The 18,475-nt window shown below is 42.4% G+C and overlaps 1 protein-coding gene across 2 annotated transcripts in view; it reads right to left on the minus strand.

The window, feature by feature from the left end:
- Window positions 1–256: 256 nt before the first annotated feature.
- far1 (fatty acyl CoA reductase 1) overlaps window positions 257–18,475 on the minus strand; it is a 42,221-nt gene continuing 24,002 nt past the window's right edge. For both annotated transcript variants that reach the window (XM_041838265.1, XM_041838264.2), the window contains exons 4-12: window positions 12,838–13,017; window positions 12,030–12,207; window positions 11,878–11,922; window positions 11,587–11,714; window positions 11,395–11,462; window positions 10,293–10,464; window positions 4,388–4,517; window positions 3,895–4,022; window positions 257–926 (exon numbers count right to left, since the gene is read on the minus strand). In XM_041838265.1, the coding sequence (XP_041694199.1) occupies window positions 764–926; window positions 3,895–4,022; window positions 4,388–4,517; window positions 10,293–10,464; window positions 11,395–11,462; window positions 11,587–11,714; window positions 11,878–11,922; window positions 12,030–12,207; window positions 12,838–13,017 (1,192 nt within the window). In that variant the 3' untranslated portion in view covers window positions 257–763. The remainder of the gene's footprint in view (window positions 927–3,894; window positions 4,023–4,387; window positions 4,518–10,292; window positions 10,465–11,394; window positions 11,463–11,586; window positions 11,715–11,877; window positions 11,923–12,029; window positions 12,208–12,837; window positions 13,018–18,475) is intronic.

Raw genomic sequence — 18,475 nt, forward strand, 5'->3', positions numbered from 1 at the left:
ATGCGCATTTCTAAAAGCTGTTCTCAGTGAAAGCAGTGTAAGAGACCCTAGAATACACAAACTCCCCAAAATCTAATCCTCAGAGCAGTTGCCTGATCTGAGCTACATGAGCCAAGAGGTATTTGGGCCAGAATCATAAGCGGACAGTCCAGTCAGAAATTGTTTGAATGCAACATAAAAATGAAAGAAAAAACTAATGCAACAAAAAAGAAAAAAACCCAGCTCTGCAAAGTCAGCTGATGCAGGATAATCATACCTTTTAGGCACTGTAAAAAGCCATCCCGTTATATCTACCTTGTGCTTGATCATGTCATTGGGAATTAGTCATTGCCACCATCAAGCATACAGTATATGGGTGCCTTCACCCCATTCAAGCAGGAAAATTTAAACCATTAAATCAAAGCCACCGCCTGACCACCCTGGGGACAGTCAGCAAAGCAGTGCTCCATCAATAACTCTCTGTCTGGCTGACTATCAATGTGCAAGGGGAGCGTCACAGGACCTGGGGTCTGATTAGAGTCATGCTTAGTCAAATGCAGTACAACCCCCCACATCAGGGATCACACTGCAAAGAGAAGGGGACATATCACATACAGTAGATTAAGTGACTCAAAATAGTTCCAGGATTTGCAAAGCCTTGTCGGATACATAGCTTCTGTCTCTGAAGGGGGGCTGGTCAGGAGGGAGAGAAGGCGGACTAGACTGGGGTTGCTGGGTTGAGGAGGGTGGATGGACGGGGTCAGGTTGACTACACCACGTGGCCTCAGCATTTCATGGTGCTGGACGCTTGGAAATAGGACAGGAACTTGAAGCAGAGGCTGACCACAAAGTACCAGATGTTCCTGGCCATCTGGGACCGCGCGATGAACACTCGCCAGATGAACACGACCAGGACCGTGTTGAACGTGTAGCGGATGTTCCTCAACCTGAAACATACAAAAGGATGACAAACATATATCTTTTTTTTATATGAACAGGGCCTAGTTGCCATGGAGATCAGTTTGAGGTAACTGAAGAAATACAATGACGTGTTCATGGTAGCTTGCATGTAGAGAGGCATTCACCTGCATTCTCAGGAGATTAGTAAATACATCCACTACGCTAGGAAAAGGTATCTGCTGCAATACAATTTAGCAGGAATAGGAGTAACCCTTTAAAAGATAAATTTTCCTGATGTCACATTCAATAGAGATTTACCCTTTGAATTTTGTGAGCAACAATTAATTATAGAGCAGAGGATACTAGGGAAACATTGGGATTTGCTAGTGATCCCAAAAAACGGAAAGAAACGTGTGCATCATAGAACAGAAAAATACCATGTCAAAGCCATGACAATTAATTATTCAAGATCACTTGGGCATTTTTAATAAGAGGATAGTTCTTATTGTAGCCAGTGGCACCTAGTGGGTGGTATGAGGTGAGTAATGTCAAATACCTGAGCAGAACCTTCCTCAAGGCATCTTTGGTTCTTCCTCGGAGGACAGGGAACGGTGCACATCCCTGTTCACCCAGTTGGCTGTGTTTGTCAAACTCTGTCAAACGTTTGGGTAGGCTAACTTCTGTTTCTTTCTCTCAGAATGCTTTACCGCTTACTCACCTAAACAACAGCCATGTAAGACAATGATTTGCGTGTCGGTGACGTGTTCGATGCTGTTTTAGAGAAGCGCTCAACGCCGTCTGAGAGACTCGGCATTGAAGCCCTATTCATGGTTGTGCAGACCGGGAAAGGGTATGGCTTATCAACTTTAAAGAGAGCGTTGGAGAATCCTTTCGTTGCTCTTATCGTGTTAGGTTTAACCTTAGTTCGTGTCCCTTACATTAGGTAGGTAGTAGCCTCTTTTACAATCCGAGCGTGAAATACTGACACACACGTCTAACATGTAGGCTCAGCATTCCCGAACAGTCCCTTCATTTACCCACTGTCTGCCCATTTTGTCCCCATGTCAGAGGTCATCTGATACAAAATATCCACAGGGAAGTGTTATCAACCCGACCTTCAGTACGCTGGTCTGTATATCGGTTTGTATTTCCGGTTTGTATTTTCAATATTGATGCAATTCGCACATGACAAACACTTGCACAATATGGCCCGAGCCTAACTGAACCACAGACAGAAAGGCAAACACTTCCAGCTGATTGCGAGTAAACGTGCTTTGGTCGACTACGTTTGGTTACATTCGGCTATTGTTTACATATTGTGCAATGCGTCAAGAGTTTGAAAATACAAGCGACAGAACCTACCGGTGCCGCAAAAAGTTGGGTAAACAACACTTTCCTGTGGATAACCCATCTCCACCTCCTACCGCCAAAAGGACCCACAGCATGTACAACCGGTACAGTAAGTGTAAATATTGCATTCAACATTTTGGCTTGTAGAGACTATTGCATCTTTTTTAGGGCGACTTCGGTCAGACTGAAAATCCATTGAGTAACCATGGTAAGAGTCTGATGTTTTGGTCTAGTCCACCCTAAGCGAATGAGCTGGTATTCTGGCAAAATATTTGGGGTTGTCTTGGCAGGCAGACTAATTGTCCTTGTAAGTCTTTGAATATCTGTCTTATTTGTCACCACTTCCCCACTTCCTCCAGGGCTGGCTGTCTTTTGGAGGGGCTATTTTGATTATAGAACAGCCTTATGAATTAATGTGTGTGCTTTTGCATGCTAATTATCACAAATGTGTTACCATCTTTCAAAGTGTTTCATCTTGAGTGTGCACTCAGTGGTCAGTTTATTAGGTACACCCATCTAGTACCAGGTCGGACCCCCCTTGCCTCCAGAACAGCCTGAATTCTTTGGGGCATGGAAACGTTGCTCAATTGGGCTGCAGTCCAAACACATTATTTTTACCCCCTCAGCCCTCGCGCTAGCCACTTTCCCTTGGGGGAAATCCCAGTCGAAACCGGATGCAGTTTGATTGCCATTTTAAGTGGACGTCCAATTCACTAACGTTGCCCCCTCTGCCCTCGATTTAGCTTGAGGGAGCGAGTGAAGAACTTTGATCACTTGTGGGGTTGATATGATCCACAATTCAATGCAAACTGTAGTCACGTGTCATACTCTGGTGGCTGCGAAGTGTCAAATTTAAGCAACATGGCTGCATTTTCAGCATTTCAGACAAAATTATGACTATAGATTACATTGATTTTAGCGTTGGCAAATTGGCTTAGTCTCGTAGTGAGGAGCCTATAAAACGTAGCTAGCTTCATAAACATATTTTTGGGAATTCTGAAATGTATTGGAATAAAGGACCAAACTATAAAACTAGCTAGCCAGCTATGGGTAACTGTAGCTAGCTAGCTACCTGACAGGAGTGCTGGCTAGCTACGTTAACTTCCTAGGTACATTAATAGCTTTAGGTTGGTTGTTTTTAAGCTCAATTTCAAGATTTCACCCAAGGACGATGCCTTTCCGATCATCACTCTCCCTCGCCTGGGCAAGGGACATTTAAGGTAAACTTGGATCAAGCCTGGCACAGACAATCATACCACGCTCAAAGTTACTTAGGTCACTCATTTTGCCCATTCTAACGTTCAATCGAACAGTAACTGAATGCCTCGATGCCTGCTTTATATAGCAAGCCATGGCCACGTGACTCATGTCTGTAAGAGCTGAAAAAAATTGTGAATGGAGTGGTGTACCTAATGAACTGGCCTCAGTGTACTTTATCTGAAGTTTGCATGAGATTCTCCTAGAAGTGTTTTACATGCAAGGCTTAAGTCTAGGATACTTAGTATTATTTATTGCCCTGCTACTAATTCATTGTGTGTGTCCTCTAAGCCCTAGTCAGGGTGTGTATCTGGAGTTATGATTTGTATGTATTGTTGGTTGTGTTAATAAACCTTGGCACTGTAATTCTGTTGTACAAAAACACATGCAGATAGACATTTATCTTACTTGTTGATGTGTTTGCGTGCAGCTGGCAGGCCGGACTCAGCCTCGTTCAGGACATACTTCTTTGTCCCCATGCAGTAGTTCTCCATGTACTCTGCCCAGTTCAGCTGTCGCACGTCAAAGTTGAATGTCTGGATTAAAAGAACATCAAGAGCATTTCATATTGTAAGGATAGCAAGTTTGTAGTAGAGGAAAAATGTCTACAAAAGTACAATCTGAAACATGTTATCACTAGGTTTCTGTTGGACCAACGTATATTCACTGTACATTTCAGCCAGGCCCTGACTATCCAACACAATTACTCCATTCAAAACCAAGATGAATTATTCAATTGTGCGTCGGCTACAATCTCAAACATACGCCATTCGTCTGTCTGCCACCCTACCAGTGTGCGTGCCCTACACAAGTTTGTGTGTGTGTCCTAGAAGTGTGTGTATATGTGCGTCCTACAAGTGTGTTTGTGTGTGTGTGACTGGTGGGTGGATTTAAAGTGTACCCTCTTGTCATCAGCGCCCATCTGGTTCATGAGCATGGTGACGTTGTCAGTTTTCCACACCCACGAGTGGCTGGTGAAGTACTCCAGCACCATCATGGCCCTGTGCAGCCTTGTAATGGTCTTCATCATCCTGCCGTGGTGGTAACAGGGAAGAGGCAGGTATTAGGAAGGTAAAGCTGGCACAGAGCCGACAGCACAGTGCAGTCTTTTCCCCTTAAAAGCCCAGTGCAGTCAAAAGCATGGTTTTCATTTGTTTTACACACAGAATACCGTCACACCCATTGACTTTTTCCACATTTTGTTGTTACAAATTGGGATTAAAATGGATGTAAAAAGTAGTTTTTTTACAAAATAAAAATCATATTTTTTTTAAGATTCAGGAAAAATGAAACACTAATATACAGTATCTTGATTAGATAAGTATTCAACCCCCTGAGTCAACACATGTTAGAATCACTTTTGGCAGCGATTACAGCTGTGCATCTTTTTGGGTAAGTCTAAGAGCTTTGCTCAACTGGATTGTACAATATTTGCCCTGTCAAGTTGGTTGTTGATCATTGCTACACAGCCATTTTCAAGTCTTGCCCTGGATCTTTAAGCCGATTTCAGTCAAAACTGTAACTAGGCTACTCAAGAACATTCAATGTCGTCTTGGTAAGCAACTCCATTGTATATTTGGCCTTGTGTTTTAGGTCATAGTCCTGCTGAAAGGAGAATGTGTCTCCCAGTGTCTGTTGGAACGCAGACAAGCAGGTTTTTCTCTAGGATTATGCCTGTGTTTAGCTCCATTACGTTTCTTTTTTTTATCCTAAAGAAATCTCCCAAGTCCTTGCCGATGACGAGCATATCCATAACATGATGCAGCCACCACCATGCTAGAAAATAGGAAGAGTGGTCCTCAGTGATGTGTTGTGTTTGCCCCAAACATAATGCTTTATATTCAGGACAAAACGTTTCTTTCTTTGCCATATGTTTTGCAGTATTACTTTAGTGCCTTATTGCAAACAGCATGCATGTTTTGGAATATTTTTTATTCTGTACAGACTGTCAATTAGGTTAGTATTGTGGAGTAACTACAATGTTGTTGATCCATCCTCAGTTCTCCTATCATAGCCATTAAACTCTAACTGTTTTTAAAGTCACCATGGGCCTCATTGTAAAATCCCTGAGCAGTTTCCTTCCTCTCCGGCAACTGAGTTAGGAAGGACGCCTGTATCTTTGTAGTGACTGGGTGTGTTGATACACCATCCAAAGTGTAATTAATAACTTCACCCTGCTCAAACGGATATTCAGTGTCTGCTTTGATTTAATGTTTTACCCATCTACCAATAGGTGCCCTTCTTTGCAAGGCATTGGAAAACCTCCCCGGTCTTTGTGGCTGAATCTGTGTTTCAAATGCACTACTCGACTGAGGTACCTTACAGATAATTGTGTGTGTGGGGTAAAGAGATGAGGTAATCATAAAAAATGTAATGTTAACCACTATTATTGAGTCCATGCAACATAAGCACATTTTTACTCCTGAGCGTATTTAGGCTTGCCATAACAGGGTTGAATACTTACTGACTCAAGACATTTCAGTTATTTGTAAAAAAAAATAAAAAAATAAAATCACATTTGACATTGTGGGGTATTGTGTGTAGATCAGTGGCACTAAATCTAAATGTAATCAATTTTAAATTCAGGCTGTACCAACAAAAATGTGGAAAAAGTCAAGGGATGTGAATACTTTCTGAAGGCACTGTATGAGGTTGGAATAATACTGTGAAATGTAAAAAATTCTGATAATGTCCATTTGGTGTAGGAGCAGTTTTGAAAAGACCGCCTGAAATTTCTGCCCGTTTTGGTGTGATGGAGTTTTGGCCTGCCTGGTGACAAACAGTTCTAGATAAATTCTTGCTTGAGAAATTGCTCTTTGCTAACGTTATTTATAATAAGGGTTACATGGGAAAAATGTGACCCCTCCGAAATGAAAATGGATGGCCCTCCCTTCAGTAAAATATATTTGACCAAGAGTAGGGGTGGAAATATCTCCTTTATAGTAAAATAATTGCATCGTATTTGTATTTTATAAACATTTCATGCAATTCTACATAATTCCACATATCAGAATATGAATACCACACAAATTACTGAAATTACAGGCTAAGAATGGACAGAAAGAGGCCTGTGTGTTCACCTTATCATATGTATACAATGCAAAATCAGTATGTCTTGTTTGCAAATAATTAAAATCGAGACGTCATTAGGAGCCTGGTACTTTCAAAAGTTAGGCCAACCTTGCCACCCCAGACAGAGTAGGCCTACCGACGCAGAAAAATGTAAGCTTTAACTGCTGGCTACTCTTTGTCCATGGCTTAACCCAACAAGAGGTCACAAGTGTTTCCCTAAAAGCTGTCTGGTTTAAAATGTCTTCTATTGTACAGAAAGTGAATAGCTTAAATCAATTGATAGTGACAGAATTAGATTACTTCCCACGCAAAGTCAGCCTTTGAACGTCAAAGAAAGGAAACAATGACATCCCCCATATGCGTCAGTCACATCTTTCCCAGGTATTTTAAAGCTTGTTTATAGCATAAAACATCGGTCGTCCAAAGCGCTGTTATAGATCACTATATATAAATCTGATCAGTTTCATTTTCTTCAAAATCTTAAGCTAACAAGGGTGTGATTTTTACAATTTTCTTTAATAAAAAAAGATAGGCCTATGACACTCTCATACCACCTCAATTAGAGTCTTGGTTGTAACTTAACAGCCCTTCACTGACCCAGAGGAAGGCTATTTAAAGAGTGCATGGTGGGCGGAGGAATTGACCGACAAATCTATGGATATAGCAGCCTATAGCCTAATTTCGTCAGTCAAACAGGTAGGCCTACCTCTTATTTCTTAAATAGGAATAAATAGGCTCTAACACAAAGCCCTCGTTAGTAAAGTCTAATTAAAATGAAGACTTTAAATGAATTATGCCTACTCGAATGTGCCTACTTTCAGCACCATGAGCTGTCCATTTCAGATCGACGGTGCCGCGGCTGCTGCTTCAAGTTTCAGCGCCACAATGTAAGTTACCTGAATCTGGCTTATTGTGAAGTCAAAAACTCTTGATAAATACATAAACGGGCAAGAAACATATTGTTTTAAATCAAATCAATTATAGTAGTAACAAGCTATCAAAGTTGATCTCCGGTCCTCCTTCTCATCTTCGCGCTATCCTTCTCAAACTGAGCAGAACATAGACTACGCCTAATCGACAAACAAAAAAATCGGAATAAACTTTTGACTCTCCTCCTGAACTGCCACCGCAGCCCTACACAGCACAGCCATTGGTTAAGCAGCACACAAAAAGGTTTTTGATCAGCAAGAGCAGAGCAGGCTGGGGCTCAGGTTTGGAATATCCGTTGCAGTGTGTAATGCAGCCTAGTTTTATTTACATCATCCCAGCAGCTATCTTAGAAATCTAACTTTACTCTGTGCTTCTCCGAGCATGCATTTCGTAGCCTATAGCCTATAAATTTGATTGAGGCTACACTAAATAACCTATAGGCGCAAATGATATTGCGCGCCCAGCAGTGAATCAGAGATGAGGGTGGCATCGGGCACACATCGATATATAGCCTCATAAGCTACCAATTCTAAAACACTGAGAAATATTGAAATTTCATCAATTGCATGACCCTCCCCTGGACTAGATTAAAAAATATACTAAATCCTCCCCTTGACTGACATTGAAACTAACTCCAGCTAACTGTTAAGCAAACAATGGCCAAAATGGAACAAAGGATGAAAATAACTTATTGGTCTTTTTGTACAAGGAAAAGGTGACCTCTGAGCAAAATTTGTACAAATATCAGAATAAAACGTAAGGGTATGTCATCGCTTCAGATTTTCAAACATCTGACCCCTGCACACTTTCACAGCTTTAAAGCTGCAATATGTACGGTTTTGGGCTACCCGACCAAATTTACATAGACATTTGGGTTATAAATCTGTCATTTTCATTGAAAGCAAGTCTAAGAAGCTGTAGTTCTGTTCTATGTGCACTATTTCTATGCTTCCCGTACTTAAGTTTCATTTTTGCGTCTTACTTTTGGTTTGGTACACTAGCTTCAAACAGCTGAAAATACAATATTATTGGTTATGGAAAATGTATTATTTCACAGCGGTTTAGATTGTACAATGATTCTCTACACTATACTTGCTTGTTTTGTCACAAACTGAAATTAGGCAAACTATTGTTAGCAACCAGGAAATGGCGGAGCGATTTCTGCATAGTGCATCTTTAAATAAAGAACGGCATGAATCCAGCAATCTATAATATACGAATATAACACTGATAAGAGTGTAAGCATACTAGTATTCTAGGCAGTACGAAAATGTATGTACTCACTAACTGTAAGTCGCTCTGGATAAGAGCGTCTGTTAAATGACTAAAATGTAAAATGTAGTCAGAGCTCAGAGTCCCTCCATGATACATTGTGCACCAAGAGGAAGCTGACAAAACATGCATGGTGGACCATTTAAAAAGTCAAACATTGACGTATTACCTTTTTCAGTGCGTGGGAACCCCATCTATTAACAACACCCTTCGAATATGTTGTATACTAAACCAAATGCATTTCAGACAGACAAATTGTCAAATAATTTTCAAAAGTGTTAACAAATGTTTATCATTGCTGAAATGTTTCTGGTTTACGATCAACTTGTGGGGACCAATACTGTAAACATTGGGTACCAAACACTTGGTTAGACTGAACCATGACCTAGATGTTTAATGAAACAATAGGTGGGGATTAAGTAGGTCCACCCAATGACTCACTGATACATTTACAGGGTCAAGTTCCATTGGCTTGTAAGATTGTCAATTACTGCCAGCGCATTCCATTTGTCCCACAACGTGCTTCATTAAGCCTAGGAATAGGGCTACCAAGAATAGAAGTGTTGATGGGTCAATGAATAAAGGACAAGTGTTTGGTACATGGTATTAGTCTAAACTAGTTCCCTGGTGCCTCTGTTTGAGAGATAAGGTTGAAGAGTGGAGGAGGACGAGGATGAGGACAGATCACTCCCAGGTTACTTCAGAAGACTTAATGGCATGCCTAAGAAAAACAAAAATGTAACCCCCCAAAAAATATTCCACAAAAAATATTCCACAAAAGTAAAAGTGAATGGACAAATTTCACATCTGATCAGAGCCAAATGGTTCAACTGCATAAAAAAATGACAAATGCAGTACCAGGCAAAAAGGGTCAAACAAAAAGTGTGACAAAATAAATTATTTAAATAAAACGTTCCTGAAGCATGCTTTGGACAGGAACCCATGCTTGTCATGATGACACGGTAGCAGGTTAGCAGCCAGCGAAGTCCGATGCCATGAAGTTGAGCAAACGTCAGGGCGTTGCTTCCCCCCACCCACCATGCCACACAACCTGCACCCAGTGGTGGAGGGGAGAGGGGGTTGAGAGGGCACGGGCACTGTAGTAGACCTTACTGGGGCTTCTGACCCGTGGCCCTGAGATACCCGTCATTCAGCAGGGTGGGAAGAGTGTGACTCACTGTGGTCCAGTACTGATTGGTAAAGGAGTTGGACCGCAGGTTAACATCGGGGCACCTGAAAGCCTGCTCTAAGGGGTTGGTCTTGAAGGTCATGTTTATACAGTACTCTGCAGAGAGAATATGACATCACAGGAGGAAGGACATTCAATGCCAGGACACGTTGAGGTAACACAGAGGGCTAAGAGTGCAGAACCCATCTCTAAAAGGTATATGGGTGGCTTATGCACCCTTAGCCTTACACCCCCCAGACACTGGACAGAAGCATAACATCGCTGGTACAGGTTCAGTACATTGGGCTACACTGAGTGAGAATGCGGAGGGAGATGGAGTATGACCGAGCGGGGTGTTATTTACCTGGGCTCTCTTCCCGTCATCCTGAGGCAGAGATCATAAAGGAAGGCTGGTGCCTTGTGGCTTACAGCGATCCAGTACTGATTGATAAGGTGATTGGTTGTGAGATTTACATTGGGCCGTCTGAAGGCCTGCTCGAGGGGGTTCCTCTTGAAAGTGGATATTACATGGTACTCTAAGAGACAAAAGGTAGGGGGTTCAACAGGGGGAATGTTGGCACAACCACTCATTTCTCCAAAGTGGAAAGAACAATCGAAGCAGCAAGCGTACGACAAGCAGCAACAAAGCCAAATGTTTGGTTTAGACAAAATACCTTTTGAAGTGCTTTTAACAATTATTATTTTTAACCATACAAGTTATTGCAGGAGACTAGGGATATTACAAAACAACGGCACAAATCTGGACTTCAAAGTAAGCCTATGTTAACGACAAAGTGATTTCACCTGAAATATTTTAAAAGCATACAAATCTATGGTAAATGAGTAACAAATATATTGACTTACAATATTTGACATTTACTACAACAAACCCACCAGGTTAACAGCTTAAAGGGAACTATACAACTGCCACTTTGAAAATGTCATCAGTCTTTAATGCACTAAACAAATATTGTACTAAGACTGGAACAGTTTTTCATTTCAAGAATAGCAGTCATGTTATATAGTTTACCTATTGCCTTTAAGCCTGCCACAATGTTGATCTTTCTCAGATGGCTAGCATTCAGAGACTATGTACACAGGATCCCGTGTGGCTCAGTTGGTATAACATGGTGCTTGCAACGCCAGGGTTGTCGGTTTGATTACCAAGAGGGACCAGTACGAGAAAGTATGAAAATGTACGCACTCATTACTGTAAGTCACTCTGAATTAGAGTGCGTGCTAAATGACTAAACTGTACACAAATCCAGGAGAGGTCATTTACAGGGAGGTGACTAACACTCCAATGAGGGTTTGAGTAAACCAAAACCTACTCACATTCACTACAGTGATAAGAGTGGGCCCTCAAGAGTATGACTGATAATCATTATTTATCATTCGGCTTTGTTGGAGCATCCGAGAACAAATCCAGCAAGAGTGTATTTGGATAAGATATGAGTGTTTCATACCAACTTCACCCCAGTGGAACGGGTTGATGCTGCCTGTCGTGCAATTGTACACCAATATGCTCTTAGGCCTGCGGGGACAAAAGGGAACAAAATAAAATGCCTTCCATAGAAACCTGAAAGAATATTTGCATTTCACAATCCCATTCTTGGTCCAGCTCTACAGAGAGCAGCTGCAGTGTGTGGGAGACTGACCTGGTGTGTCTCTGGGAGCCGGAGTACCAGGCAGCAGCCAGTGTGGTATTGATGACCACGTCCACAGGCACCAGGTCAGCCACCGCGTTGTTGGACGCTCTCATGGTGCGCAGGATGCCCTTTCCTGCCTATACAGGGCAGAGAAGTGCTAGGTTCATTACCAAATGATGGGAAAGTGGTTTCTCAGGTTATAAATCAGTACCCACACTTTTGAAATGGTCATGATCACATTATTGCGATCTCTGAGCGTTTTACATATTGAGAACACTTCACTTTTTCTAAGGTACTTACTGCAATGAATATTCCACTAGGTCCATTGAAATTATCAATCCAACCCTAAGAGTGAAAAAACATGTTATGAACAGCATGCAGAATTGACCAAGGTCAGTTACAGTATAGCTACAGTTTAGAAGACAGCCGGCTCAGTACATGAGAAGACTCACTGGGAATGGCTCTTTCCAACTGGCCCCTACTATAGAGGGCCTGATTATAGCCACGTTGAGGTTTCCACACTCCTGCTGGACCAGGTACTCAGCCATGGCCTTGGTGTAGGTGTACGTGTTGGGCCTTTTTCCAATCAGCCCTGGGGTCATCGCCGAGACCAGCTTCTCATCCATCCACCTAACCAACGTGAAAACATTGAAGTCAGAGCCACAAAAAAAAAGGTCAATTATCTGCCATATTGCTCAAATACAAATATATATTCCCAAGACCACAAACCAAATAAAAGTTTCTGAAATTCTCTTTCCCCCACACACATACATGTATGTCTCTGAAGAAATTAGCAATCGCCTACTGTAATACTTAGGGGTGGAAACATTCCTACATGAACAGAACACTGACTTTCACACAACTGGTGACCATGTTGTGCATGTGTGACATATTGCACCACCTGCAAGAGCAGTCAGAGGCCACACCTAACATTTAGAGTAAAGCAAATGTCCTGTTAACAGTTGCAATTGCCCTACCACAAATGAGTGAGTGCCACTCAATAAGTAACCAAACTCCATAAAGGTTAAAATCAGAGACCTTCCCTGTGTTGGCACACAGTTTCAGTCCATGCAGTGACATATTGAGAGACCCTCAAGGGATAGCTACCAAGCTTGTGCATTAGCCACTACAAACTAATCCACAGGATGCAAAGAATATACTTATCTATGATTTCCATTTCCTCTCAGTCAAACACGCCAAGTTATAAATTACTAAACTCTTGGCTTCCGTCTCTTACAATCTGCAAATAACTTTACTCACTCTAGGCTGTCGATGAGCTTCTTGTAGTCAACAGGAGTTGGGTAAACCACTTCCTCAATGAGTGTTCGGTCACAGTTGGCGTAGGCTGTGGACACGTGGAGGAACACCTCCAAGTGCTTCATTCTGTGGGCCAGAGCCACCATCTTCTGGGTGGCTAGAACATTCAGCAGCATAGCATCTCTGAAAGAAGGAGAACAAAGACACATTTTACAAAACATAATTACAGAAACGATATACACTAACGGTCAAAAGTTTTAGAACTCGTGTGCCTTGAATTCTAAATAAACCACAGACAGTGTCGCCAGCAAAGCACACCCACACCATAACACCTCCTCCTTCGCCATGCTTTGCGGTGGGAACTACACATGCAGAGATCATCCGTTCACCCACACCACATCTCACAAAGACACGGCAGTTGGAACCAAAAATCTCAAATTTGGACTCCAGACCAAAGGACACATTTCCACCGGTCTAACGTCCATTGCTCGTGTTTCTTGGCCCAAGCAGGTCTCTTTTTCTTATTGGTGTCCTTTAGTAGTGGTTTCTTTGCAGCAATTCGACCATGAAGGCCTGATTAACACAGTCCCATCTGAACAGTTGATGTTGAGATTTGTCTGTGACTTGAACTCTGTGAAACATTTATTTGGGCTGCAATTTCTGAGGCTAGTAACTCTAATGAACTTATCCTCTGCAGCAGAGGTAACTCTGGGTCTTCCATTCCTGTGGTGGTCCTCATGAGAGCCAGATTCATAATAGCACTTGATGGTTTTTGCGACTGCACTTGAAGAATCTTTCAAAGTTCTTGAAATGTTCCGTATTGACTGACCTTCATGTCTTAAAGTAATGATAGACTGTCGTTTCTCTTTTCTGAGTAGGTGTCCAAACTTTTGACTGGTAACACACACACACACACACACACACACACACACACACACACACACACACACACATTTGGACACCTCCTCATTCAAGGGTTTCTTTATTTTGACTATTTTCTACATTGTAGAATAATAGTGAAAACATCTAAACTATGAAATAGCACATATGGAATCATGTAGTAACCAAAAAAAGTGTTAAACAAATCAAAACATATTTTATATTTGAGACTCTTCAAAGTAGCCACCCTTTGCCTTGATGATTGTGCAAAACTTTTATTTTTTGGGGGTAGATCAGCTTTAATATTGCAGATAGATTGTAACTTCCATCAATGCAATTGTCTGCATCACTTCCTGTCCCCCATATGTTTTTTTCCCTCGCATATATACAGTTGAAGTCGGAGGTTTACATACACTTAGGTTGTAGTCATTAAAACTTGATTTTCAACCACTCCACAAATTTCTTGTTAACAAACTATAGTTTTGGCAAGTCGGTTAGGACATCTACTTTATGCATGACACAAGTCATTTTTCAACAATTGTTTACAGACAGATTATTTCACTTAATCACAATTCCAGTGGGTCAGAAGTTTACATACACTAAGTTGACTGTGCCTTTAAACAGCTTGGAAAATTCCAGAAAATGATGACATGGCTTTAGAAGCTTCTGATAGGCTAATTATATAATAATATAATAATAATATAATATGCCATTTAGCAGACGCTTTTATCCAAAGCGACTTACAGTCATGCGTGCATACATATTATTATTTTTTATTTTTTTATTTTGTGTATGGGTGGTCCCGGGGATCGAACCCACTACCTTGGCGTTACAAGCGCCGTGCTCTACCAGCTGAGCTACAGAGGACCACCCATACAGCTACAGAGGACATAATGTGTGTCAATTGTAGGTGTATCTTTGGATGTATTTCGAGGCCTACCTTCAAACGCAGTGCCTCTTTGCTTGACATCATGGGAAAATCAAAAGAAATCAGCCAAGACCTCAGAAAAACAATTGTAGACCTCCACAAGTCTGGTTCATCCATGGGAGCAATTTCCAAACGCCTGAAGGTACCACGTTCATCTGTACAAACAATAGTACGCAAGTATAAACATGGGACCACGCAGCCATCATACCGCTCAGGAAGGAGACGCGTTCTGTCTCCTAGAGATGAACGTATTTTGGTGCGAAAAGTGCAAATCAATCCCAGAACAACAGCAAAGGACCTTGTGAAGATGCTGGAGGAAACCGGTACAAAAGTATCTACACTGCTCAAAAAAATAAAGGGAACACTAAAATAACACATCCTAGATCTGAATGAAATAATCTTATTAAATACTTTTTTCTTTACATAGTTGAATGTGCTGACAACAAAGATCACACAAAAATTATCAATGGAAATCAAATGTATCAACCCACGGAGGTCTGGATTTGGAGTCACCCTCAAAATTAAAGTGGAAAACCACACTACAGGCTGATCCAACTTTGATGTAATGTCCTTAAAACAAGTCAAAATTAGGCTCAGTAGTGTGTGTGGCCTCCACGTGCCTGTATGACCTCCCTACAACGCCTGGGCATGCTCCTGATGAGGTGGCGGATGGTCTCCTGAGGGATCTCCTCCCAGACCTGGACTAAAGCATTCGCCAAGTCCTGGACAGTCTGTGGTGCAACGTGGCGTTGGTGGATGGAGCGAGACATGATGTCCCAGATGTGCTCAATTGGATTCAGGTCTGGGGAACGGGCGGGCCAGTCCATAGCATCAATGCCTTCCTCTTGCAGGAACTGCTGACACACTCCAGCCACATGAGGTCTAGCATTGTCTTGCATTAGGAGGAACCCAGGGCCAACCGCACCAGCATATGGTCTCACAAGGGGTCTGAGGATCTCATCTCGGTACCTAATGGCAGTCAGGCTACCTCTGGCGAGCACATGGAGGGCTGTGCGGCCCCCCAAAGAAATGCCACCCCACACCATGACTGACCCACCGCCAAATTGGTCATGCTGGAGGATGTTGCAGGCAGCAGAACGTTCTCCACGGCGTCTCCAGACTCTGTCACGTGCTCAGTGTGAACCTGCTTTCATCTGTGAAGAGCACAGGGCGCCAGTGGCGAATTTGCCAATCTTGGTGTTCTCTGGCAAATGCCAAACGTCCTGCACGGTGTTGGGCTGTAAGCGTCGGGCCCTCATACCACCCTCATGGAGTCTGTTTCTGACCGTTTGAGCAGACACATGCACATTTGTGGCCTGCTGGAGGTCATTTTGCAGGGCTCTGGCAGTGCTCCTCCTGCTCCTCCTTGCACAAAGGCGGAGGTAGCGGTCCTGCTGCTGGGTTGTTGCCCTCCTACGGCCTCCTCCACGTCTCCTGATGTACTGGCCTGTCTCCTGGTAGCGCCTCCATGCTCTGGACACTACGCTGACAGACACAGCAAACCTTATTGCCACAGCTCGCATTGATGTGCCATCCTGGATGAGCTGCACTACCTGAGCCACTTGTGTGGGTTGTAGACTCCGTCTCATGCTATCACTAGAGTGAAAGCACTGCCAGCATTCAAAAGTGACCAAAACATCAGCCAGGAAGCATAGGAACTGAGAAGTGGTCTGTGGTCACCACCTGCAGAACCATTCCTTTATTGGGGGTGTCTTGCTAATTGCCTATAATTTCCACCTGTTGTCTATTCCATTTGCACAACAGCATGTGACATTTATTGTCAATCAGTGTTGCTTCCTAAGTGGACAGTTTGATTTCACAGAAGTGTGATTGACTTGGAGTTACATTGTGTTGTTTAAGTGTTCCCTTTATTTTTTAGAGCAGTGTATATCCACAGTAAAACGAGTCCTATAAATCGACATAACCTGAAAGGCCGCTCAGCAAGGATGAAGCCACTGCTCCAAAACTGCCATAAAAAAGCCAAACTATGGTTTGCAACAGCACATGGGGACAAAGATCGTACTTTTTGGAGAAATGTCCTCTGGTCTGATGAAACAAAAATAGAACTGTTTGGCCATAATGACCATTGTTATGTTTGGAGGAAAAAGGGGGCGCTTGCAAGCCGAAGAACACCATCCCAAACGTGAAGCACAGGGGTGGCAGCATCATGCTGTGGGGGTGCTTAGCTACAGGAGGGACTGGTGCACTTCACAAAATAGATGGCATCATGAGGAAGGAAAATGATGTGGATATATTGAAGCAACATCTCAAGACATCAGTCAGGAAGTTAAAGCTTGGTCGCAAATGGTTCTTCCAAATGGACAATGACCCCAAGCATACTTCCAACGTTGTGGCAAAATGGCTTAAGGACAACAAAGTCAAGGTATTGGAGTGGCCATCACAAAGCCCTGACCTCAATCCTATAGAAAATGTGTGGGCAGAACTGAAAAAGCGTGTGCGAGCAAGGAGGCCTACAAACCTGACTCAGTTACACCAGCTCTGTCAGGAGGAATGGGACAAAATTCACCCAACTTATTGTGGGAAGCCTGTGGAAGGCTACCCGAAACGTTTGACCCAAGTTAAACAATTTAAAGGCAATGCTACCAAATACTAATTGGAGTGTATGTAAACTTCTGACCCACTGGGAATGTGATGAAAGAAATAAAAGCTGAAATAAAATAATTATTCTGACATTTCACATTCTTCAAATAAAGTGGTGATCCTAACTGACCTAAGACAGGGAATTTTTACTAGGATTAAATGTCAGGAATTGTGAAAAACTGAGTTTAAATGTATTTGGCTAAGGTGTATGCAAACTTCCGACTTCAACTGTACACACAAAAACACTTTTTAACAATATATTTCCCTTTATTACTTTCCAACCCCAGCACCCCTTCCCTAATTGGAGTAAACTAGTGAACAACAACTCTTAGGCCTCTACCTCCAGCTTATATATACACACTATATACATTTTATTTACAACAATTCTATTTTGTTTGTTTTTACTCCTGAACTTCCTCTACCCTCAACCTCTCCGATCATTTTCATGATGTCCATCCGGTTTGCTTCTATATGCCATATCTTTCCAACTGTGCTCTTTCACAAAAGCTCTCAACCTACAGTGGGGGAAAAAAAGTATTTAGTCAGCCACCAATTGTGCAAGTTCTCCCACTTAAAAAGATGAGAGGCCTGTAATTTTCATCATAGGTACACGTCAACTATGACAGACAAAATGAGGAAAAAATATCCAGAAAATCACATTGTAGGATTTTTAATGAATTTATTTGCAAATTATGGTGGAAAATAAGTATTTGGTCAATAACAAAAGTTTCTCAATACTTTGTTATATACCCTTTGTTGGCAATGACACAGGTCAAATGTTTTCTGTAAGTCTTCACAAGGTTTTCACACACTGTTCCTGGTATTTTGGCCCATTCCTCCATGCAGATCTCCTCTAGAGCAGTGATGTTTTGGGGCTGTCGCTGGGCAACACGGACTTTCAACTCCCTCCAAAGATTTTCTATGGGGTTGAGATCTGGAGACTGGCTAGGCCACTCCAGGACCTTGAAATGCTTCTTACGAAGCCACTCCTTCATTGCCCGGGCAGTGTGTTTGGGATCATTGTCATGCTGAAAGACCCAGCCACGTTTCATCTTCAATGCCCTTGCTGATGGAAGGAGGTTTTCACTCAAAATCTCACGATACATGGCCCCATTCATTCTTTCCTTTACACGGATCAGTCATCCTGGTCCCTTTGCAGAAAAACAGCCCCAAAGCATGATGTTTCGACCCCCATGCTTCACAGTAGGTATGGTGTTCTTTGGATGCAACTCA

This window comes from Coregonus clupeaformis, chromosome 6 (assembly GCF_020615455.1).
Source record: "Coregonus clupeaformis isolate EN_2021a chromosome 6, ASM2061545v1, whole genome shotgun sequence".
NCBI classification, from domain to species: Eukaryota; Metazoa; Chordata; class Actinopteri; order Salmoniformes; family Salmonidae; genus Coregonus; species Coregonus clupeaformis.